Source organism: Camponotus vicinus, unplaced genomic scaffold (assembly GCF_025532165.1).
Source record: "Camponotus vicinus isolate PSW18456_S1 unplaced genomic scaffold, iyCamVici1.0 SCAF_1, whole genome shotgun sequence".
In the NCBI taxonomy this organism is placed as follows: Eukaryota; Metazoa; Arthropoda; class Insecta; order Hymenoptera; family Formicidae; genus Camponotus; species Camponotus vicinus.
In genome coordinates this window covers 2,256,044-2,283,723 of record NW_028141945.1, presented here as the reverse complement: position 1 = coordinate 2,283,723, position 27,680 = coordinate 2,256,044, and the positions used below count along the sequence as shown (strand labels likewise).

Genomic DNA, 27,680 nt, shown 5'->3' with positions numbered 1-27,680 from the left:
ACACGCTTTGATTATGACATAATATTTTCTCCTAAAAGATATTTTTTAGGAATATTTCGATAGATTTGTTTATTTCTGATATCATTAAAATAGATATGTATATTATAATCATACAATCATTAATTGTTTAAAATTTTTAATTAAACAATAATAATGAAGTAAACGACAAATGCTGATTATCTATTTATTTATAAAATAGTTACATATTTTTAAAATATAGTACAATAAATAATTGATATAATTAATTAATTATAATTAATATGTATATATAATTGCGATAATAACTATAGGTTTCGAAAAGTAATTAAAAAAATGATACAATACGTGAAATTTCTAAATGACGATACATAAAATTGTATTCAAAATACAGTGAATCTTTCTAAACTCTTGTCTTCGATAACTCGAGGAACTCGTTTGTATGTTAATGTTGTATGGCCATGTTTTCGGAATAGTGCCGAAACATTTGAAAGGAAAATGATTCTCGTTGTTGAAAACTGTGATAACTAACTGCAAGCGTTTCACGTTTTTTTCTCTGAAATCTGTGTGAGTAAAAGCACAGATTTGACCATTAATTGAATTATACACGCATTTTACGTAACAAATGGACACGTTTTGACGATTACAGTTCAATAAAATAATGATACAATATTGATTGCATAGTCAAGGGTAAGAAACGATCATTTAACAAAATACAAGTCATACGCAATTAAGGGGACTTTCAATATTTAGTTCGGATTGAAAGGACATAACGTTGTATCCAGCTATCCTAACATTTAACAATCAACATTCAAATGATTATTCCTTTATGCGCTTTTCCTCGAGTGGAAACATACCATCTTTGTTAACAGAACACATTTAATTATTGACTAAACAGCTTTCTTTTACTACGAGACGTTATACACGTTGATCGTGATTCACAACTTCATTATCGATGCCAAAGAAGTTGTTTCCACCTGGGTATTGGCATACCGTTAAAGCTATGAGATACATAGTCTTACCACAAGTATATACACATACTTGATTTACATTGAAAATATATGAATATTTTTTACCTGTTTGTCTTTTTTTAATCTCTTTAAAATCCTCCATATTTTTTAACATTATATAATAAAATTTCTGTTCAACTTTGTTGTGTTCAACGTACACTTGAGAAATCACTTAAGACATTTTTGCAGTGCGTTATCATGACACATGTACTTTATCGTATAATTGTATCGTATAATATATACAACAGCTGACTTCTGATAACCAAGAGAATATTTTCAGATAATTAATAAACATAACTCTGCAATTTTTTCAGGTAACAATTAATGGGTTGTTTAAAACAAATCTAGGCATTTCGAGTCATCATATTTTATAAAGTGCATATATATTATAAATTAATTATTTGCAAAACTTAATATAAATCAATTAATCCAATATACATTGTAGATAATTTTTTTTAATTTTTAATATAACAATTTTGAAAAAATATGAATAATATTTGTAATTTTAAATACAACACAAAAATCCAAAAGACATGAGATTATAATTCAAATATTAATTTAATTAAAAGTATAATAATTTTAAATATGAGAAAGAAAGATATGCAGTTAATTTTGTAAAATTTAATTAAATAAATGAAGATTTATTTTTGTAATTTTATACGACTACGCAAATGTGTCCCTGCAACGCTCTATTTAACAACATTTTATATATAATTATAACTCTTTGCACGTACTTTTCTTTCACGTAACACAAGCTATTCTTGAATGATTGGACCATCTGTTAGTTTTCTCTAGTACGTGTATATATAGTTCGATCTCATAAAATTTTTTATTATTTTCTATTTAATATTTCTTCTTTCAAATATAACACACATCCACACACATACGCACACACTCTTCCTTTCTCTCTTTCTCTTTCTCTTTCGAATAACTCTCATAAACAACAAACGTTATTTCCTCATTTTGATACTTCCACCATTTATATTTTTGCATCACTTTCACAAATTATATTATCAAGTCATATTATATTTTCTCTGTCCAGCAGCTATAATATCTATGATAAATATCACCGAAAGTATTCTCGGTCAACTATCTACAGAGAAGAGATAGGTTTTGATAGATAGATCCTTGAATTCTATTCGAGTATAGTGTCTCTACGTTAAAAGGGTCAAGATAGTAGTATTCGCGGCTTTGTGTAGCCTTGTAGCTGAATTAGCTACACGTGAATAATATCCACGTAATGGAATCGATCGAAAAGATATGCTCTATTCTATTATTTTTTTCTAATTACTTGCTTGTTTTAGATCGTAGACAAATTTTAAGACCGATGCAACCAAAAGTCTAACAACTACATACGTAACAGTCGTATTATGCAGAGTTTTTAAAATGTGAAAAATAAGAGAGATAACTTAATGTCACAAGTGTCAATCTTGCGTATATTCATTGAATAAGCTAATTTATTTATCTCATTTTTTCGAATTTTTTTATATTGTATAGACAATCAGATATGCAATAAATACCGAAAAAATATATCTCAATTTCTTAGCGATCAGAAACGTACTGAGATGTCTGCGAGTTATCTCAAATTTATTTTGTATGTGCATATGTGTGTGTGTGTGTGTGTGTGTGTGTGTGTGTGTGTGTGTGTGTGTGTGTGTGTTGTGTGTGAATGCAATTTATTATATATAATAAATTTTTATATATTATATTCACACATGAGATAATATAGCGACACAAGAGCAGATATAAATAGTCTAAGAAATATTCATTGATTTCCATTTAAAGAGAGATCATATGTAAAACCAATAACCATTTTATATTTTAATAACTATGTAAAACATAAATGATTCTCGTTTCTAATTTAAATCATTTGCCAATTGGGATATGATAATTTAATTAGTTTTAGCTAGTCATATTTTGAATACATTTCCTGAATTAAAATATTTCCCCCGAGAAATCATTCTTCTATTATATTTTCCATATAAACAATATTGTTATATTTCTGATCGCGTTATAAAGAAATTTTATCCAATAATATAAAACTCTAATCATATCAATATCTAAAGGAAACAGTATACGAGATTATAGTTCATAGTTCAGCATAGTAATTGCAAAGTTAAGTAGAAGCTAGCACACTGTTTGAAATTATTTAGTACTGCATATTATTCTCTTCTGTTCGTATAACACATTACAATTGAGAATTGCTAATTATTCTGCACACACGTATGTATATATTATTATATTACAATAATAATTATCAAGTAAATTGTTTTCTCATCGTTGATGTAAAGTAATTTATATTATGTAGCAAGACTTGAAATATAAACTTTCTTATAATTTTTTAATAAATCATGATCGAACTTATGTCACTAAAATTTTATAATATTTTTTCTAGATAACTCGATGTTTGCGAAAGAAGATAACATGCAGTTCAGCATTCTAGCGTACAATAGAAACTATCTTAGATTGACAAGTTAGAGTGACAAGAAGTAGTGAGGCTATAGAGAAATATACGTGGTTTTAGCAGAGAGAAAGTATCCAAGCACAGATATGATTAAGATAGGGTGGATTAAACACACGGTGGCGTTAAGGCATAATAACTTACATCCGAAATAAGAAATACTAACACTTTTGTCTTCCCTTATTAATTACTATCTTGCACGTGCTCCCTTTTTACACTTTGTGAACTTAATAATATTCCAGTTTTATCGTCAGTCTAGTTTTGCGTTAAAAAATAATAAGATTATTCTAAAACTAATTGCGGCGCATAAAAAAGCTCACAACATATTAAATCTAGCTTATCTCCGATTAACCATCGTGGGGTAAGAGTACTTGCTTCTTTCCCTTCTCATATCTAAAACTAATGTCCGGTTAAGTTCGAAATTATCTATACGACACAATTACCCCATTTCTGTCTTTTATACACTTACTTACGTAACTTCAAAGACATACGGTAGTGATCGAGTTGATATGAGACAACATTCGATGTTTATCTCAATTTACATGTAAGTCTTATGCTCTATGAATAGGCGCTGCTAAAAATCGAAGAAATCTTTACGCCTGTAATTCCATCGTGTATACAATCTATCTTTTCGTTTCTTCACTAACTTTATTATTAGCATTCGCTTTTATTACCTCTCAACGCTCGACGTATTGATGCATCGCGTGAGTTGGAGTTGTGTCAGCTTTGTTGTTGAAAAAGTTAGTCGCCGTACCGCATTACTCTCTAGATCGGAGGAATATTCAAATATCGATTCGCGATTTGCTATCTCGAGTATTTTACAAGAAACGCACTTGTAACGAAAGGATATATATTTGTATATATATCTAAAATAAATAACTTACATTTTTCATTTTCCAATCTAATATCAACAATTTTGATCAGATTCGTTAATCTCGAAATACATCGGAGATTCTCGTTTCGTTCGCTTGTCCATTCCTCCTTATTTATAGTTAACCAGAAGTAGGCAGTGATAGAAAATGATTAAATATATTTCGCTCAAGTAAATCTTCGCCCATCGCGGAAGCCTTGGTCCAGTCTCCACGAGTCGTTGGATAATTATAATGAAACGTACACTTCGCGTATATTCGGCAACAGATCACTCGAATGTCAGATCGATGGAGAGAGAGGCTCTTTGCTTTCAATCCATATATTTCTTTCACCTTTCATTTTCGGTTAAACTCGCTTCTCTCTCTTTAGCAGCACGCAGTCTTTACGATCTAGAATCTTACAACAATAATATACGCTTACCTGTCACAAAAATAAATATTTTGATATCGCTTACCATCTACATGCTTACGCACTAGAAACAACAAATCCCGCTTGACATGTCCAGCTGTATGACGGGATTCACGATAAATTTTATATATCTCATTCATATGAGTTGACGCTCTCACATTTAACTTCGTTCTTTGTGTTGTAGTTATATATGCACGCAAAACTCACATGCTGTTGTTAAAAATTGTACGAAAATTACGAGCATTTATATATTTATTATAATTGTCTAAAATATGACTAAATATATACTTCTGTTTTTTTATCATCATAGTATTTAAATGTAACTCGAAAATACAATTTCTAATCAGTTTCAATCAATGTATTTGTTGTTTAAAATTAAATATTAAAAAGTACATATAAACAACATAGTATTAATACTAAAAACTTTAATTCAGATATGTGAATATTAAAAATACATATAATACCATATAATTCTATTTATATTTTTTTATAGATGTGTATATATGTATATAATATGTTTACCTATATTCATGAGTAATGTACATAAAGATCAATATGATAGCAATCTGAATTAAAACTTTCCGTAATAAAAATAAAAATTGGAAAGATAAAAGTACGAGTAACGGTGTGCATAAATCTTTAAAATAAATTCTGACATTTTGCGCGTTTACGATTTACGATGCAATATTCACACAATACAAAGAACCGCTTTTCTCATTTATTCGCTAATCCCTTATACTGACTAAAGCTTTATGAAATTGTTACACACCACTTTGCCGACACTTGAGAGCTATTGGGGGGAAGGCTCATTACATACATTCTTTTTGTAAAAGTTATCGTGCTATTTGTATACAATTTCATCATTTTCTAAACAAGTTTCAAGCAAAATACCATAGTTATTTTAATATCGTTACAATTTGCTCATTACTTCGACACTTCAATCTCTATTTTATTTATTTTCTTATATATTTGCGGACTCTGATATTTAATCGTACAAACATTCTACCTGTCAAACAACACGCCGATCAAATATTCGCTTAGTTTTTACTCCTATCACAAAACAATTATATTTGTTATATTCAAGTCATAAAATTCAAGCTTTAATACTCCATTTATTTATGCTCTTCTTTCCCTATTTTTCTCAATAACAACTCTTTCTCCTTGCATATCTAGAGATTTTACTGAGTACATTTTTGAACTAGTATGCGCAAAGTGACGCAATGTCGTCTCTCGAAACAATCGATTCTGAGAAATTGCATATCAGTCGTTTCAAGACGACGGGACACACCTTGAGGAATCTCTTTCCTCTGGTCCAGGGAGTTAAGGTACAACATTGAGCGATTTATTTCTTAACCGAGTGATCCCTTCAGGTCCATGGTGTGTATCGCGGACGCTGTGAGTGTCAGAAGGCAGTGTCCAGAGCTGCCATACTGGTCGAGATGTCCGGATCTGCTCGACAAGCCTCTAAGAACTCGGATAGCGTCACTACGCCGTCCCTATTGCCATCCATTTTCTAGAACAAGTAAAATCCATTTATATTTGAAAGATTTTTCATTATAACGTTTAATATTTATTAAAAATTCACATAATAATAATTGTTTTGTTGATAGATGTTACTAAGAATTTATAAGTAATATTTAATTAGAGAGACTAAAAAGAATTCTATTAATCGTGGATAATATATACTAATATATACTAATATATACTAATAAGTTCACATATTTATATTAATAAAATGTTATATATAATTTATCGGCCACATCCTTTTTTTAACGCTTAAACTCTAGTAGAATATCATAAAGACACATTTTATTTTTTATATAAAAATTGAATGAATAATTTGTTAACAGCTTTTATATATATAACAAAATATAACGTATTTATAAAAATATAATATTAAATCTGCATTGTTTTATGATAAACTATAAACCATCTTAATATTCAATGCCATAACTATAATGAAGTATTGTGTCAAAAAGTTGATATTATGTAAAATGTTATAATGGTATTATGTGAACTTTCTATAGAGGAGAGAGAAAGTATTAAAATCCGCTCCGTAAATCTCTTTTTGTTTCACGTCACAGTTGCGGATACATGGAACCTCATATCTAGCAACTTTAACATGATTGACTGAACTATGAATGACTAGAATTACCATGAAGCTTAAACTCAGAAAAAAAGCGCCACGTTGACCTAGATTGGAAGACCACTACTAACCTAAGACGGTATATTATGAAGAAAAAGAAAAAGCGCATGTCTTTTCACACTTCTGCGTTTCTGCGATAGTACGTCGATGTATACGTATATATGCGTTACTTAAAGTAGAACTGATCAACCACGAACGACTACTGGAAGTCTGTTTCTACTGCGTCACGCTTCAACTTCTCTCTCTCTCTCTCTCTCTCTCTCTCTCTCTCTCTCTCTCTCTCTCTCTTTATTGTATATATTATTTATTATAATATTGTTGTTGTTGTAGTATATATAATTAATTTATTAGCTTAATATTACTTTATTTTATTTCATTAACATCAATATAATTAGTTTAAAAATTTAATATTTATTCTTAAGTAAAAACATTGTTATATTTTTTTATCATTAATACAATAAATCATAAATAATTATACGAGTGAATATACAATCGTTTGTGATATAGTAGGTTTCATATTCATTCAAATAAATTCGAACAGAAATGCAGTCACTACCAGATGTTAATTATCTTCGATTCATGGCAATCTATTAGATCGAGTTAATTTACAGAATAATCATTATCGAAAGTTGAAGCCGCCGACATTTCATGTCGTGTTGTGTGCATGTATGAACATTTAGATTGCACAGTGGTAAATCGGTCATCGGCAGGTGCGAATCGCAAAATTATTACTCCCCTCACATTGCGAAATACAAAGATCAATGTATGCGAGGCAGGAATCTGCTGCTGTATACATCACGTTGAATTAATTGAGACCACAATTTATTATATGTTATGGTTAACATTATCGTTGTTATGTATTTATAGTTATGCTATAGTCAGAAATAATTACCGTAAATAGGATATTGGATAAATTTGGAAGAAAATCGATAATAAAATTGTTTATTATTTTAATATAAAAATAATATTAGTATTTTAATAATAATGCATGAAATAATGTCGAAATAAATTTGATTTAAATCTTATATTTTGAAGAAAATATTCGTTATCGATATTATGTACAAGCTATTGCAAATATAAATGGCTAATGTTCAGCAATTCTCTCAATAATTTCTAATGAATCAATTCTATCAGCAATTTTTCAGTATTTATTATTAAATGATCTTGTAATTAACCTAGTAAATTTTTATAATATATTTCGATATTTTCTTATATATTTTTATAATATATTTTATATATGTTTTGCATTTTATATATATATATATATATATATATATATATATGTATTAATTTTTATATTTTGTTCGCGCGTGATGTAACATGAAAACAATTCAATACTATTAGTAAAAATTGGCAAGACAGCTCATTTTCCTGGAATGAAAAGTGCTAGCAAGCTAGGTGCGCAGTTTCCAGAAACAATGGAATGGATTTAATCGTGATCTGGAGCGAATGCAACTCGAATGAAGCTCGTTTTTAATTAGTGCTACGAATAACGTAGATATTCCGCGATGCTCGTTACCTCTTTCCTCGTGATTAATTAGCAATGATTTAATCGAAACAGAAATGTCCATATAACAAAGAAATGTTGCGAAAAATTGAAAATGGATAGCGATTGTTATTTTATTGTATTACAAAACGTAATGTCTTTTGTAAAGAAAAAGAGAGAGAGAGAAAGAGAATTAGAACACATTTACATGTGAAAATATAATAAGAAATAAATATAAATTGATATGTAAGATCTATTAACAAATTGAAAAGTTTTAAAAAATTTTTCATAACAATTTCTTTTACGTTTATCAATATAAACGTTATTAGATATTAAAATTATATAATAATGATAACAAATTTAAATATTTTAAATGTACAAAGTAGTAGTGTATTAATAGTTGATCTAGATTTTTCCAACAATTGCATATAATTATGTTTGCTAAATTTTAAAAAGTTATCTAAAAAGTATACTGATGGAATCCTATGCAAAACCACGTAGAACAGGAACTGTTCTTTCACTACTTTTTTACGAGCGTATTGATAATTTTCGTAAGCATTTAATGCCATTGTGTTGCAGTTAGAAAGTGTCCACTGGTCCATTTTTCATTCGCTTGTATTCATGATTCGAAGTTACCTTTAATAGTGCTGAAAAGACCTCATAAAAGTTTAAAGACCACAAAGACAGATATATCGTATGTTTTAGTTCGTGTAAGAAGTTTATTAAGTATTAACTACTATATTAATATCTATTTTGCATAAAAAGAGATAAGATTTATAATCATGTGTTACACAATTTTAGCACTCTTATTCTTAAATCATTATATGACGATCAAAGTACATAGCTTTTATACTGTTCTTAATATAATTTAATTTAAGATAATAATAATATAATTTAAGAAAACCTGTCATATTATTAAATGTAAATGCGATAAGTTATTTAATTAATGCACACTTAGATTCTCGCTTTATTTATTCGTCTGCGTTAGCTAGCTGATTAAAACGATGCTTCATTAAAATGATAGATAAATGTGTAGAAAACAAAACCGAGAAGCAAACTAGAAAGGAAAAAAACTTAAAACAAAAATTGTAAGCACATTAAGGCATAAGATACACAATGCAAAAAAATTTTATTATTTAATAAACCAAACGACTGAAAAAGCTAATGATAACTAATTTAATAAAATGGATTATCATAAATGATAAATTCATGAATACGATATCTGCAATATGAGCACTTCATTAATCATTAATAAAAACTTGAAATCAATAACGCGAGATGTATGATAAATATTTGGTTCATTTATTTTTCCATTTACTTTTAAAGCACATATTGTGAATCTCTCTTGTGATTTCATCTACAAATCGCATTCGCTATAAGTTGAAAGTATCTAATGTAAACATTGCATATGCAATGACGAAATAAAACTTTTCTCATTTTGTATATTAATTTTTTTATTTCTATTTTACGTGACGTAATCTTTTTCATCATTTTAGTTTATATACTGATTTTACATTTATCATATTATATTTTTTGGTCCATAGATCTTTTTTTTCGACGAAATACGCAGTAGAACTTCGAAATACTCGTAACATGAAACAAGAAGATGAAAAATGACCTGAATAAGCTATTTTGTCTTGCACCGCAATTTTTAAATTTCTCGAGAGTTTTAAATCGATTTATTTACGTATCCAAATCGTAATGTTCGTAAAAAGAAACTTTGAATATCCAACACGCACATCTAGGTTTTTGTATGCGCGATATCTCGTCTCTTCGTTTACACAAAATGAAGTATCGCTACAGGCTAACAATTTACGAGAAATAGTATATATATATATATATATATATATATATATATGCAATGTAAATTAATGTATTTCCAGCGAGAAATATTATTCGTTCCATATGTATTAATGAAATTCGTATTTATATTTGCGCATTTTTAATCGATTTAAAATGTTCAAATCATATTCGATTCAATCATCAATATTCTGCACGTGTGCAGCATCAGGAGGTAGCATCCCATTGCTACCATCATTCGCGTAGCACAGATGGTATTGATATCATGACAATAAAGTTTAACCGCCAAGTAACATCTGCGCGTAGAAATTTGAATAGTTTCTTGTTTGCGGACATTTCGATTTACAGTGAATCACAGAGTTGATTGCAAACTGACTAACGAATTATATCAGGTAGATCAAAGGACTTGACTATAGAATATCGGCAGGTGCTCAGGAATAACATTTAATTGGATGGCAAGCGATGTTGAGTGGTCTTACTATTATCGAATCATTTCGTGGACTTCGATAACGATAGATTGATACATTGATTTAGTAAAATTTTAATTAGACCATGTAATATCTCCTTCGATTTTCTAATATTACAATTAAATAAAGTAATGATAGATCTTTTCTTGTACAACTTTGAAGTTTATTTAAATGAAAATCTCATGACCTCTTTGTTTATAATCATTAATTACACAGATTAAACACAAACTTTTTTTATATTCATTCTAATGGTGCCCTGCTATATTTCAAACAAAAAGATTAATGATTTTTGCCAGGAGAGTAATTAAAATCTAAATGTCATGTTTATTATATAATGTGTGTCAGCACACGGAGGCTGCAAGTTAGATTGAGAAGTTAACGTAGTTCCTTGAGAAAAGCTCGTGAGAGGCCTTTGAGGAACTGAAACCACAAGCAATTAGAATTTAAACTATCCGTACATATACATGTGAACGTAAGGTGTGCGCATACACTGTGGTTCTCCGAGTTAGAACTCCGCGTGTTGTACTAATCCTATCTCTCTTATACTCTCGCGACCGCCGCACATGCGACCACGATGTGCACACGTGTATCGGTGTGTACGCCTCAAAAGCAGCAGCCCTAAACAAGGCGTTTACCCTTTCTGGTCGCGTCGTCTTTGCCGTTGAATTTGCGTTCCTTTCAACGTCAGCGAGAGCGTAGGAAGCACATCAACGTATCTAACTGTGGCTACACAGAATCGAATATGAGAATCTAGAATCGTGGCAGCTTAACGTGCCCACCGGTAATAGATTACGAAACAAGCTTCCGACCTAAAACTTCGTCTTTTCCGATAGTATAATTGAATTGATAGTATAATTGATGCCGATTATGCAAAAGAGCATTTGTTAATTGCATGTGATAAGTGAGATTAGTTTAATTTACTTATGTGTTTTCATTTTGTATTTCTGAAGTTTTATTTTCACTAAATCAAAGTCTAATTCTGCATTTTTTTAAATTTTAATATAGATAAAATATAAATGAAATGAGAATTATGTTCTTCATAATCTATTTAAGTACCAATCTATTTGTTTAATTTTAACTGGATAATGTTTATCCTGAATGTTACCATATAGGTATTGTATACGAAACAGCCATTTTAATAGTTTCTTTTACGCGAAAATCGATTTTCAACACAATATCACGTTCTAAAAATGCTCTTTGAACTTCATTCGTCATAGGATTGACGAAGCGTGTGGCTTGTATCGGGCAGATAGAAGACATGTCATCTGCGCAAATTGTCTCTGTAAAATGGGTTGCTCCTTTTTTCGCCTGTAGCGATGGAGATAGGTGAAGAGAACGAGTGCATTGCGGGCATTGTCATCCGCAGCTAACAATGTGACAAGTTCTAAAAAGAAAGGCTTGTTCCTGTCTTGCTGATACACTTTCTGCAGACGCTCGTTTTCTTTCATTGAAGTGAACGAATTATTGACAGCTATCGCACGAGATACAAAACTCATTCATTAAATGTTTCGCTTACTCCATGCTCCGAATAAATTCTTTTCACTCGATTACTTTTCACGATCGAGTCTTTTATTTAATCAATTATCTAGATAAAATAGATTATAATTAAAAGTTAATCTTAAGATCTTATTTTTAAGTCAAATTAATTCTAGACAAGATAAGATTTTGCTAATTACTCGTGATATATTACATACTAAGCGAGGAATTAAAAAAACTTTCTTTTGCATACGAAAGCGCGATTTAAAGATTTGTTTTTACTTTCTTACCTGAAACATACGATCCACTTTTTGGCGTACACCTTCGTGATCCAAATTAGGATCAGAAAACTTTCCCATCAGCTCATACACGGCAGTTACAATGTCTGTCATTTCTTCCCTTGTAATGCAGCCATCCCCGTTGATATCGTAAAGTGAAAATGTCCAACGAAGTTTTTCATCTATCGAACCACGGGACAATATACTCAAACCTGTAACAAAATCCTGGAACATAAAAATCACTATTGATCATAACAATATAAACGTTGCCGTAGAACATTTTTCACATTGCGTGTTCGTATTCTGTAAGATATTTTCTGCGTTATATTGTCTATTTATATTGTCTACTGCCTAAACGCAGCAAATATACTTTTATTTTTAGAGTCCTTTTGTTTCGCCGTGTTTCTGTTATATTTTATGTGCGAAAAAGCTTGGAACTGCATTTAATTGCGTGTGTTAATTGAGCGAATAATACTGATAGCAAACGATATATCAGGCAGTAAAGTTCGTTGGCTAAATTATGGTGCAGCGTCGAACTTAGAAATGTACAAATTTGAGCACATACCGTACGAGATTTGTGGTCGTGTGGGTTAGTATATTCGTAACTTACTAAGTTATGTTAGGTAAGATCTGAAGATGTGATTGTTTCACGCATTTATCGTTACGTGTACTATTACTATTGTTATATCCCATACTCCTTTTGATTTGAAATTACTGGTGAATTGTGTATTAGATGTTAATAAAAGTATATCGAAAAATTATTTTTATCTTTTTCTATCAAAATAGAATTTTTTAAATTAGATGAATAATTTACGCAAAACAATCAACGATATTTCTGTACAGAATACAAATACATTTCTGATAAAGTTTTAAAATATTATTATTAAAAAAAAATCAAAGTTGCAATAAAAATATATACTTATTTTGTGAATTGTATGTAAAACATAAAATTAAAAAAAAAACATAAAGGCGTTAATTTGATTATTGAACACATTCTTGTATTTATATTAACATCGCGACAATGTAAATCTTGTTCATGGAAAAAATGGCATCGCAATAAAAAACAGTGCTTTCAGAGAAATAGGTCGCTCGCACAAAAGCAATTTAGACACAGAAGGGCGTTAAATTTAATCGTGTATGGTGATTAAGCAAATAATGACGACAACGTGTAACGCGTTGCCTCGTAAGAGATAAATTATGCTATCAGTCAGCTAAGTTACGACGTAGAAATCCGGCCACATATTAATATGTACGCATATAAGCGTGAAACCCTATGCGAGAAGTTTGTGTATCGCACGAGATATAGATATATATTAAACATTTAAATAGACTCCAAGTAATAAAATTGGAGATATGTTCGTATTCATTTCTTGAATAACGATTACTATTGAAAATTTGTCTAGAATTTCAAATACGATGACTATAAAATAAAATAGAGTCACAGTATGATTTCATATTATGCTACATATATTCAAATTCATTATAAAATGAAAAATGCACTGTTTATACAAATATTAGAATGATTTTTATAACCTATGATAAGACATAATAGCGAGCCTAACGCATTTACACTTTTGTCCGTAATGTACAATTAATTCGTTGGATTTTATAATTATCTGAAGCAGATAAATAGCAAATAAAAAGAGGAATGGATGTGGTGTTAAGAATAAAATAAAATGAAATAAAGAATTATTCTATGAATTAATATATATTTGAGGAACAGAATACAGATCGCGGATGAATCGATAAGTCTCGCAACGCGTAATCGTCTCTCTGATCGTGCTCGTCGTCTTTTATGTGTGTTACATTTCTCGCGACTCGCCAACAACTAACATTCGACACGTCAGCTCGTCCTCGAAGTCGACCCTTTCGCAAGTAATCGGAAACATAAACATTCGAGGATAGACTAGAAGAACGTCAAACGTAAGAAAGGAATAATTTAAGTCCACTCGTCAATATAATTTAAGTCCTTACATAGATTGAATAAAATATATATGGATTGAATAAATATCTGCACCTCTTTATTTCATCACATTTAAGTGTATTTGTGTATTTTTTTTAAATTTTAATTAATCTCACGATAAAAATACCAATTTATCATATCAAAGTATCATAAAAAATTATAAAATAATATTATTCCATTTATCATTTCACTCGTTGTAGTATTCTCTCAAAATTCTTCCGAATAGATTATTTATGGGAGAAGTCATTTTGCTAATTGCATTTGATATGATTTAATTCCAATAAAATGCAACATAATTTCGATGAAATTATATATTTGGGTAAATTGGAAAATATTGAAATTGGAGAATTTAATACATATCTTCTAACCAAGAAAATATCAAATAATAATTTAATGTAATATTAATGTAAATTACAGGGAAAAAAGTGCATCATGTATAATGTATGACTTAGTAAAAACAAAAATTTTAAAGAAAGATAAGTATCATATATATGTGTATGTCTCCTATTTTTTCTTTTCATTAATCTTTGTATTTCTAATATCGTCCAAACTTTTCATATTTGCTATGATGTTATTCCTTCATGATCGTTTAGTATAAAGTTGAATAAGGATTTTTGAAAGTATTTTACTTTTGTATCACATAAATATATTAAAATATATAATTGTTACTAATAATAATATTTTATTAACCGCAAAATTTCTTTAATACTTTGCGCGTCACGTGCATTCTTCATTCATACTTCAATTTCTTCATCTTCAATTCTCTACAATTTATTTACTTAATAATCAATCAAATGCTTAGAAAAGATAGAGTGTAGATCTCAAATTTCTCGGTACACATTTCAGACATTTAATCACTCTTTTTATTATAAATAAGTTGTAAAATGATACTGTCCTTGGTCGGTTAATGGTGTTTCTGAGTTTAAAAGCGCGTCCACTAAAGCTGTTGACCTAGCAAATTGTATTAAGCGACCAGGAAGAATAAAATAAAGTCAGAGATGAGGGAACAAAATGGTGGTAGACACTAAATTACTAAAGGTAATTGAGTTTGCAGCTGAGATAGAATATAAAAATAAGATAAAAAACATGAAAAGATAGAAGAAAGATAGAAATTATACATAAAGATTAAAAATAAAATATGTAAAATATATAAAGATTACAAAATAGCAAAAAATATATTTCAAGATAATTTTATATAATAACAGTACGTTCTGAGAGAGAGAGAGAGAGAGAGAGAGAGAGAGAGAGAGAGAGAGAGAAAGAGAAAGAGAAAGAGAAAGAGAAAGAGAAAGAGAAAGAGAAAGGGAAAGAGAAAGAGAAAGAGAAAGAGAAAGAGAAAGAGAAAGAGAAAGAGAAATATATCGTAGCATTATTAAGAAGAAGAACATCAAACGTAAAAAAGGAACCAAGAAAACTTGCTTTAAAACATTATTTTAAATGATGTTTTAAATAAAGTAACTTAAAATTTAAAATAATATTGGAAAATAGTATAATAATAATAGTCTTTTTAATCATGCATTAAGTATGACAAATTCCTAAATAATAACAGTATTATAATGTATTAATAAATGTATGATCTAATTAAAAAATTTAAAAAGTTTATTTGAGAGATATAAGAAAATTAATAATATCTTGATATTATAATAATATAATTAATAATACATAACAAATTTAAATTTTGTATTTAACATATATTATGAGAAAATTAATAACATATTTTATAATAATATATTCAATATATTGAAATTGAAATAAGAAATGTTTTAAGTAAAATAAATTTTTATAAATTTCAATTTTTTCTTATGATTAAGATATAAAATTACAATAACCTTAGTAATGCACGAAATATATTGTTCAAAGATAAAAATAAAATATTTTCTATAATATTTTCTATAAGAATTTTTATCGTTAACATGTAATTTTAAAAAATTGTTATTGCTAGTAAATACGTATTTTTCTCTTTTTTGATAAACAGTGAAATTGAGTTATGAAATATGAAGTATTGTTTTCAGATACTGAAAAATGACGCAGTTAAAGGGAAGTTGGAAATTGCCAAATGCTGTATAAATTCTCCTAGAAGGTCTGGATCCTTCATATAGATCATACTTGACGTCACTTAATCTTACTTACAAAATCCACAGTTTCATGTCTTGTGCCGCTTTGTATGTTTACACATTTATCGTGTAACTTTTTTCATTTCTCGAGAAAAATTCTTGCACATATTTAATCTTTATTTTCTTCTAAACTTCGAAACTTATAATTTCATTCTTTATATTTTCTCACAGAAACATAAATGCATATATACATATTTATATTTCTCTTTAATATATATATATATATATATATATATATATATATATATATATATATACATATACATATACGCATACATATTTGTACATTTCTTTAATATATATATTTTTTTTAATATTAATATAAATATTATATAAATCTATTTTAATTTAATTATTTCTTAAATATTATAACTGTAATAAGTTATACATAATAGTAGGCGATTATCGAAAATAATGCGTGTTATTTTTTTCCTATTACAATTTTTTATGATATATAGTATTAGCTGAATGTCATATATCAACTTTTGTAAGAGCACAAAGATAATATGTTTAGAGCATGGCTATATCTATTACAATATCATTGTAGAAAATCGAAGTTTACAAATATACATGCGCATTTATATTTGATTGGCCAGTCTTAATAGTAAACAGTGAAACATTCCAATAAATATCGATTATTGATCCAGGTCATCGTGATTATATTGAGAATAAGGAAATGGGAGCAGAACTCAACTCAATTATTCGGGGATTATGCAATGAACGAGTTCAATCTTGCAATGGTTATTATACAAATACATATTTATTTAACTTTTAAAATCTATAATGTTGTTTCTCAGAATTTACATCTTCAAGATTTTGAAGATTATATTATATTGTTTGTTTTTTTATAGAATTTGTAAAATAAAAATTGTATAAAATATATAAAATATAAAATAAAAATTTGATTAATTTTTTATCAAATCTGCTAAAGATCAGCATATTTATAATGAGACTAACTGCTAAGAGAATAATAAAAAAAGATAACAAAATTATTTGAATTGCAAAATAATAAAATTGTTTCGATTTATTACTCAAATATTTCAGTTAGCAATATATTTATTTAAATTCTTTATTATTATTTTTCATATATATTTTTATGCTAGAAAATATTATGAAATCGCAATATTTAGCATCATCTAAATAATTAAATTATTTGAATATATAACATATTATATATGGCTAACTTTTGCATTGACATAAATATCAATAAACACTTTCATAGAACATAGAAATTTAATAGATATAATTAAAATATTTGTGTGTGTGTGGATATCATATAATTTGTAACAGCATCTTTAAAATTTACGATCTTTATTGAGACAAGACTTTATTCTCCTAAAAACGAGATAATGAATCACTACTACAATCACATTTCTACACAGTTTTAAAATCAACAAATTTTATGCTACGAGAATAAACTTCTAATTGGATGATGTTTAACTAACAACGAAGATTTACTTTTGCTATTTATAGACATCGAACATTACCATTGGAAATATGCTGAGGAATTAGGCCAATTAAAAGAATAAATATTGTAAAAACATTTGTATTTCAATAAAAAAACTTATTATAAATTAACAAGTAAATAATTTTTTTCAATTTTGTTTAAAAATAAAAATACTTATTTCTAAAACATATGATAATGTTTTGCTACGTCGGATGTGTTTGACATAACATATACTATCGTATGTTTAAATAAATCGACTCGTAAAAATAATAAAATCATTCGTTGATTGCTTTTCATTTACGTGAATTATGTCATAAACGTAAGCTTCTCATTAGCAGATAATTAAATTGATGATCAATGAATAAGAACTATATCATGTTTCACGTGCTTGTCATGTGATATGCTTCTCTATGTTGAATAAAATATAGAAATTTTCTCTGTAACAATTATATTATTCTGTACCATTAAAAATCAATGTTTAATTAAATTTTTAAATAACAAATTAAAAAAATAATCTGCGAATATGTTTCACACATTCACATTTTTCAATTCTCATATTAATGAATTTAAATGGAATTGTGTTTGACGGACAACCAAACATTTTACACGAAAATGCTTTCCAACTGCTTGGCACAAATCCACATGTAATCAGAAAGCATGCAAATGATTTCACACAACTAAAAGGATGATAATTATTTTAACCAACGTGCGAATTAATGAAATCTTTCGCTTTTGATTAATTATAAATAGTTTTTTAATTAACTTTCTTACAGAAGAAGAGCATCTATTTTTAAGAATCATATTATATTTAGCTTTATGCGTATATACATATGTATATATATATATATATATATATATATATATATATATATATTCCATATTAATATATAATGCGAAAATGCTTCATGAAAACATTAACATAATTAGTTAACGAAAAAAGCTTTCAATCCTTTCACTTTAAATTATATTTTCACTGTTGATCATTTATTATGATATACGATATCATTAGCAAGCAAAGTACATCATGATAAAACATTATTTTTGCATTAAAATTAATAATACTTCTAAAAATATTTCTTATTCTGCAGAATATGTAAATACATTCGTGAATCGCAATTAGTTTTTAAAATTTTATGAAGACTACCTGATTAAAGCGCCGCTATATCCGCGGAGAATGTTGCAACGTCAGAAAATAGGAAGGCTAAGGAAAGCTCGCCGCAGAATGAGTCGTATTAAAAAAGAGAGAGAAAGCTTTGCGAGAAACGATATCACAGTTAATTAAAAGTTCCGGTGATGCTCGTTCTATCTTCTCCACTTGAAGCAGATTTCGCCACATATATATACATATACTCTACACACAATGTATACGCATTTTTTAATAATACAAATCTAATAGCGCAACGCATTATATACTACGTTACATATAACGTTGCAACTAAGCAATTTTTGTCGCTGCAGTTTAATTTTGATTTCAACTTGTTAAATATGTTGGTTGTACAAACGATTGAAACAAATTCCGGCAAAAACCAGAGAAACTCCAGTTGTGCGACAGTTTGCTGCGAAAGCAAGAAATTTCATAGTGAGCAACTGTGCTCACTACAATATAAAATATTCAAGTTTGTAGGAAGCAGCTGTATCTTTTTTTCGCGTTGTTTCATAATAGATGCTGTTAGTCTATTATACATTATGCGTTTATTTTAGAAATATCATATTGCAAAATTTTGGAGGAGTATTTTTGTATCTAATTGTTATTTATACAGATTTTAAAAGTAAATATTTAATAAACATATAATAAGATAAAATAACACAAATGCTAATAATTATAATAATATTATTAAAATTGTATTTAAAATTTTGAAAAAGCATCGAGACAATTTCAACGGGACTGACGGATTTGAGGCAATGAATTTTCACATCTTACAATAAGACGTAAAGATAAAAATGTTGCACATATACTTCTCAACGATAATGCGATTAATCCTCGTGATCACCGGATTCCTCGTCGTCACCTAAAGAAGGCGATAAAGAAAGAAGAAAAATAAAGGGAAACCAAAGAAACCTTGAAGATGGAGGAGTCCTGTTGGGCTATGCGTTGAGAGCGAGTGCACTCGAGTAAAGTATTATCTCGAAAAGAGGAATGGTAATCTTCGTCCTGCGCGCATTCTCTCTTTTTCCTTCTTTCTCTTTTTTTACAGATCTTAGAGCGAACGTATAATGCGATTGAAGAAGCGATAAAAATCTTCTATATCAATATATCAGTAGTGTACAAATAAAACTTAGATAACAATAGAAAATGGTGCGCATACATAATATGGAAATAAAGAAACTGACATCTTTTTACTCGAAAAATTTCGAGATTATCGAACATTCTATTTTTGCTAAATATCGAAAAGAAAAAATCAAAAATATTTTTTTAAGCTTTTTTACAAAACTTATTTTGAGATTCTATAATAAATATATTATGTAATATAATCCAAATTGTCTACGTGAAAATTAATCTAAAATTAAAGCGCATGTGATAACATACACAATTCAGCTCTTAAATATATTTGTCTTAACTCTTTTGGATTATATGGATATATATTTGTATGTATAGTTCTCCGAATGTTAATGAAAACTAGATCGAAAGTTTGTCACATATCGCTCTATGGAAAACGCTCATAGACAGAGAAATTCTCTAGTAGAATAATTTAATTAAAGCATAGTTTAATTATATCGCAAGTTATATATTAGTTATATCACAGGTTAATGTGAGAACCTTGTCATGTGCGAAAGAAAAGTTTGCATTGAATTTAATAGTTTTCTGCAAAGCACGAACAGAGTGCTAATTATACAAAATACAATTCCACTTTAGTGAATCTAAAAACAACTGCATTATCTGATAATTATCTCGCTATGACTTCTGGCTCTTCTTTCTATCTTATTACTCTTCAGAACTTTGATATCTTCGACAGATCGGTATCATGTTCACCCACAAATTGACTTTGACACTTGAATCGAGTAGTGGCGAATGATTGAAGTGTCACTCAGTAAATTTAATTAAATACACAATGTTGAATGTCATGTTATATTTAATTAACTTAGTCCCCAAAGCATATGTTTGCTTAGGATATAACATGCATTAGACTTTTAATTGTTTATGCGAATATTAATAACTAAAATGAAATCACGATAATTGAATTTTATAGTTTATTGAAGAGATATTAAACGAAGATATTGAATAATGCAGAAATAAATTTTGTAACGCATGAGATTCATGTTGTATTATGTATCTGTGTGTGTGTGTGTGTGTGTGTGTGTGTGTGTACATACACACATATGTGTGTGTATATTTTATTTAAACCCCAAAATTATATGAAATATTAATTGGAACATTTTACACTTTCTATACTTGGCAATTTAAACTTAATAGCATTCAATAATAGAGTTACGCGTTAATTATATTGCTAATTTTCAGTCACTTTATTTAATTACATATTTAGTGCACTAATTAAAATTGACTGCATAAATGAAAAATGCGATTAAGCAGTTGCTATATAATTTAAATACTTTCTACAGATAATATTACAACTTTAAGTACAAAATAAAATATTGGATAAGATATTTTTCCTTATTTTTCTACATTCCTCAGATATTAAAAATTACAATCTATATACATAGATATTTGAAATATTAATGGTAAAAAATTATTTTTATATATCAGTAATATTAAATATAAAAAGTATACAGGTAAAAAAACAGATTGGGATGTGCATTTTATGTAAACGATCATGCTTAAATCATATTCCATATTGAGTAGGCAAATCTTAAAAAGAGTTAAATGTTTGTGAAATCGTAAATCATATTATTCTGCAACTTTCATAGCATATATTTTACGAAATGTATATTGCAATATATTAGCTTGTTACGTACACTTATGTAATATTAATCTGCATTAGATTGACCTGAAAAGTTAAATATAGAGAACAAAATTGATAGTGATTTTATGCATGCCAACAACTTTCAAAGTAATATGCTAAACACAAACAATCTCAAAAGATAAAGAAAAAAGTAAATTATGCAGAAAAGAGGATTAAACATCACTTTGCGTCAAAACCATGTGATCGTATAAAAGCCATTATGTACAATACAGTGCCATACAATAATCTAAATTTAGTTGGGAAATCATTAAATGTTATATATGCAATGGAACTTACCTCAAAGCTGAGAAGCCCGCTGTGATCCTGGTCCAAAGTATTAAAAACGTAATGTGCATACTGGCTTGTATTGGCTACAAAAGAAATACAAATATATATTTATACAAATATATATATTTTCATTATTTCTTTATATATGCTTACATATCTTATTATTTAATTTTATTCATTTTTTTATTCTTATTAAAGTTGTGATTATAATAGACTAATATTAAATATCACCATGTATTAATTTTGTGTAAAATTACTAAAACGTAAATATTACTATGTATTTTTGTGTAAAAAAATTGGCATAATATTTAAAAAGTTTTTACTGACACAATATGTCTAGATTAATTAAATAAGATAATCTACATTTCCACACACATCCACACATACACACATACACAAAAGTATATATTATTTAATACCTAACCAGCATTTTTTAAAGTTTTTTTAATACAAGTTGTAAACTATATTATTAATATGCAAGTTACAATTATATTATTGATATGCAAGGTAATATACAAATTAAAATTTGGAGCTATTTAAGTAAGATGTAGAAAAGAAAATATTTCATGAAAAGAAACTACACCAGAGATATTTAATGAGCAGTATTTGATTTCTTCCATTCGACTTTGTTGTTTGATTTCTTTGAAATTAGAATACATTTTGGCATTATATAAACTTCGTTGAAAAAAAGTCTTTAATTTCTTAACAGATTACATTAAATGAATTTGAACGAAAATTTACACAAAAACCGTCGAATCTGTTGTGGATGGCTCGTAAACTGGATATCCATCGGTGTGTGTTAATAACTTCCAGTTGAGATAACCCGAATGCTTCAAATCCAAAGCGAAGATTTATATAGGCCAGAAATTATCACGCCATATATATTCATGTTGTGCCGGTTGCACCTTTCGCTGTTCGCCGGTAAGATTTATCATGTAAAGGTTTTACGAAAGAATTGGACAAGATATACTACTTTTTAACGCAGCAATATATTGCCGTCACTATGTACAACATATATGCAGCAGTTTTCGAAAAATACTTATTTGCGGATTTAAAAACCAATATTTGTTGTTTTATATAACCATTATCTTACACATAAAATATCAATTTAAATATTAAGATTTTAATTATAATTTATTAAACAGATTGTGTGTGTGTGTGTCTGTGATTGAATAAGATTTTTAATTTGATTATAATAGTAAAAATTATTGAATTGATCAACATTTAATTCATCAAAAAATTTATTATACATAATATTAAATATGACAATTTTTTAATGTCAAGAAAGAGAAGAGCATGACAAATTGCTCTCTTATTCACCAATAGAAGACTTTTTTTGTTATAATTAATCCTCATGATAAAGAAATATAAAATAGCATTAGCAACATGCATTACTACGCAGACAGTAATTACTACAAAAAAGCTATCTTATGATAGAAGTAGATTTTCGAAGAACACAGTAGGAAGCATTAAATTCCTGCTTTTTGTCTAAGAACTTGAGTCTAAAGTTATCGAAGTGAGTCACTTGAAAATTTGTAGCAGTTCCTATCATACTTCAGACATATTGTACTCGGGAGTTTATCGCGAAAGGCTGGGATAAAGTGTATTAACTCGTCAAAGTTCGCTAGCGTTTGCGAACTGCGTCTTCGTAGAAAACATGTTCAATTGTGGAACAATACGAAATCCGAATATTAGTTTTCTTCACTTGAAAATGTCCAACTACTAAAGTATATTACAAGTATAAATACCGATATGTATGCGTATAGAATATACTTTGAAATGTATATATTAAAGATAGATACTACGATGCAATAAATTCCACAGAAATATTTTTCTCTCCTTCTCTTACTCTCTTTCTTTCTCTCTATCTCACATATATTTGATTTTTTCAAATCTGACTTATATAAAAAAAATGTGACCTTTTATACTGTATATTCCTTTATTGAGAAACTGAGTAAGATTTCCCGTTGCACTCCTAAATCACACAGTGATAATCCATGCGCACAATGTTGTTCTATCACATCGTCCTCGGGGAATTGCGAAGTTACAATCTTTAGGTGAGGGATCACATATCTCACACCTTGAATCATATATATGTACAGATTCCTGCATTGTATAAAGATATATATGTATATCTTATACAGTTAAGTGCAAAATATAGAGGCTATTTTTATAACTAATATATACAAGACATTTTAAATATTCTCCGGAAGTCTCATCGAGAAAATATTTAGAACATAAAAACAAAATACGTGGTACCAAATATATAACAAGACTATATTATTTTTAAAATTGTAAAAAATTATATTTTTTGTTGCAATTGATGTAGTATTATTTATAATTGATTCTACACAAATGTTAATAAATATTATGCAAATTAAATTTTATAATTCTTTCTCATTTGATGTACATATATAGAGAAAAAGAGATAGTAAATTTTATATAACAAATCGATTTTCAATATCGTGAACATTTCTTTGTGCATATATATGTAAATGCTTGCATTCATATTTCAGGATACGTACATAGTTACGTAAATCTGAAGTAGATAAGAGATGTTCTCTCTCCCATCTTGGGAACGGAAGCAGGCGAATTGCTCTGTCTCTGTATGAACTAACGAATATGAATTGCGAATTGTTATCTTGGGGAAGTGAGATTTATCACGATATCATATTTTACATGTTCGACTTTTGACTGTTGCGGTAGATCTCTGTAATGTCCCTTTATTGTGTCGACCACGTATTTGATATCGGAGGTATAAATTTCATGTGCTGAATTGCACATGCAGGTTTCTACTACTCTCCTGGGTTTTGCCGGAGGGATTTTAGATAAGTATAAACACATCTATTTCTGGTAAAAGACGCAATTGCTAAGGAAGATTCTATCGAATATTTATTATAACAATTTTCATGGTTTTTTAAATGATTTCTTTTTAATCATATGGATACAAATAAATTAAAATAAATGGCAAAAATATTTCTATAAAATTTTCATCATTTTTGAATCACAAATTTATCGTGAAAAATATTAAAATTTTTTTAAAAATCTACGATTATTTTAAATTACTTGTTACAATTAAGAAAGTATATGTAGCATAGATTTTAAATATATTAAATATGTATTAAAACTTATCTCCATAATTTAATCTGGCTTTTGGAAGCTTTTATTTATTTTGGAGGACAATTTTATCATGATTTGGATGAGAGATATTTTTAAACTCCCGGTTAGTTTACGTTGTCTTGCTTACTCTAGGTCCGTGACCCGTTGTTTGTTTATTCAACACTATTTTGATCTCACCACAAATAACAAACTTTCATATCACTTGACAAGATCAAATAAAGATTACTACTAAATATTATTCTATTCTGTTATACATTATTTTATTTCAGAGATTCATGGTTAATATTAACAAAATCAAATATAAAATTAAAAGAAAAAGTTTTTTTATAATAATAATAAAAATAAAATTCAACAAAAATAGGTATATAATTTTTACATTTACAATTAGTTGTAATAAAATGTTTTACATAAATAACTTTGTTCTTTTAAAATTTTTCTATATTAATATATAAGAAAAATTATAGATACTATTTTCAAATTAAAAAATAACTAATAATAATATATTAAAATATTTCTATAGTTTTATATAAATGTGTATTAAAAAAATAAATAATGCGTTATAATCTTTATAATGAGACGGATTTAATATTGGAATATTTGTTCATGAATCTTATATGCGCAATACAATACAAAATTACTTTGATTTTTCTAATTCTAAACGCAAAAAATTATAAAACCTTCATAAACAAACTATCTACAGCAGTATACTTGTACACATATACACACACATTCATATTCAACCCGAAGGTTCTCTAATTAAAACTTTTAATTTAATTGTCATGTGTGTGCTGTTTTATATTGTCCTTGCCTGCCCAACCGTTCGATTTGTACTTAATTAACACAATGCGCAGTAAATAAATCTCTATAAACTCTTTTTCCCTACAATTTAAGATTAAATACCCCATTTCTCTTTTGCAAAGCAAAGATCACCGTAAACACGAAGAATTCATAATTAATTTTGTATTTTAATTTTTTACATTAATCATTCTTTTTCTTAGTTTTTATTTAATTTTAATAATATACTTTTACACAATCTATTTGCATACTTTTTTCTACAAAACATTTAGCATTACGAAACAGTTTTAAGTTTTCATTTGATACATTTTCAATATTTCGTACATTCTCTTGGGAATGCTTTAGCTGAATGATGACATATTTATCTCTCTGTCGACATAAAGAAAGCCAATACGCTTCTCAGAAAAGAAGAACATAACTTGCTATAAATCGTAAAATAGTAGACATTAAAAATAGACGTATACTTGGGCCATTGTCTATTCGGTGCAAGAGATTTTTTTCAAGGATTTTGGACTTGATTGCTCGTAAATTCGCGATTGATCCGCCTTTTACGTCGAGCGACAAACAAATCATGATATCGAGGTATTGTAGCTGCGGGAGACCTTCGGCGGAAAGTTTGTCGATGATAGGAAGCCTTAAATGCTTCATCGATACTTTGGGTTTGCCAATACTCCAAAAGGTCATCTGCTTCCCTTTTTCATGGCACATTATTAACCCAAATATTTGGTTATGCTATAAAAAATCTATAATACACACAAAATCTATAATACAAAAATGCAACAAATCTTGAACGTTAATCTTTTCGGTTTATTCGTTATAATTTTGCGAATTTTATAAGACTTTATAGCTCATATTACTAAATTATTTTCCACTATTTATTACTTGAAATTGTTTAATAGAATTTAATAGAATTTAAGAACTAAAAATCTCTAAATTATATAATAACGAATTATTTTAATTAAGTAAAATGCAAGCAAATAATTTTCTAATTTCGTGAAGGAATCTGTAATAAATATTTAGTGATAAACTACTTGACAGCCCTATAAATCGTAGCGCGCGCCCGAAGTTAATTGATTTTAGTTAAAACGTGGTGCGAAGAACGTAATTTCCGAGAACGTGAATTTCATCGCGTTAATACGCGAAGCACGCATAGTCATGGATAACCATATCTCTCACGTGAATGGATAAAAGCGAACGCGTTTGAAACGCAGTACCATTTTGATCTGGGGAGTTCGTTACCATGGCTACTGCAACCGCGTTCAACGAAGGGCCGTAGTTATCCTGGTTGTTGGATTATTCTCTTTCCTTCTTCATGTTGATACTCTTCGACGCATCCTCGATACTGCCGTCGCAACGAGGAAATTTAAATGCGAATAAATGCGCGACGAATAAATAAACCAGCCGATATATCCACCGTTGTTCTTTTTGCAAAATAAACATTTTTTTTTTGTTTTTACGCAATTCTTTCGCATCGTACGTTAAAAAAAAGATCGTCGTGTTTATTGAAAAACATATTTTTTTAAAAAAAGAGAGAATTTAGAATGTATTATTGTTGTTAATTAAAAATTCCATTGTTGAAATATGTAGGAAGCATAATTATGCGTGAAAATATACACTTTCTTGCAGTTTTATTTTATATTAACATAAATATAATAAAACAATAAGTATTGATTTTC

General features: G+C 28.2%; 1 protein-coding gene and 1 long non-coding RNA gene across 2 annotated transcripts in view; one reads left to right on the top strand and one right to left on the bottom strand.

Moving 5' to 3' along the window:
• Window positions 1-170: 170 nt before the first annotated feature.
• LOC145967391 (A-type potassium channel modulatory protein KCNIP1) overlaps window positions 171-27,680 on the bottom strand; it is a 134,770-nt gene continuing 107,260 nt past the window's right edge. The window contains exons 5-7 of the mRNA XM_083092242.1: window positions 22,099-22,172; window positions 12,391-12,603; window positions 171-6,238 (exon numbers count right to left, since the gene is read on the bottom strand). Of these exons, the coding sequence (XP_082948368.1) occupies window positions 6,128-6,238; window positions 12,391-12,603; window positions 22,099-22,172 (398 nt within the window). The 3' untranslated portion in view covers window positions 171-6,127. The remainder of the gene's footprint in view (window positions 6,239-12,390; window positions 12,604-22,098; window positions 22,173-27,680) is intronic.
• Window positions 14,166-17,206, top strand: LOC145959414 (uncharacterized). Its single transcript, XR_014435026.1, has 3 exons — window positions 14,166-14,301; window positions 16,354-16,421; window positions 17,103-17,206. It is a non-coding gene; the product is annotated as an uncharacterized LOC145959414 (long non-coding RNA).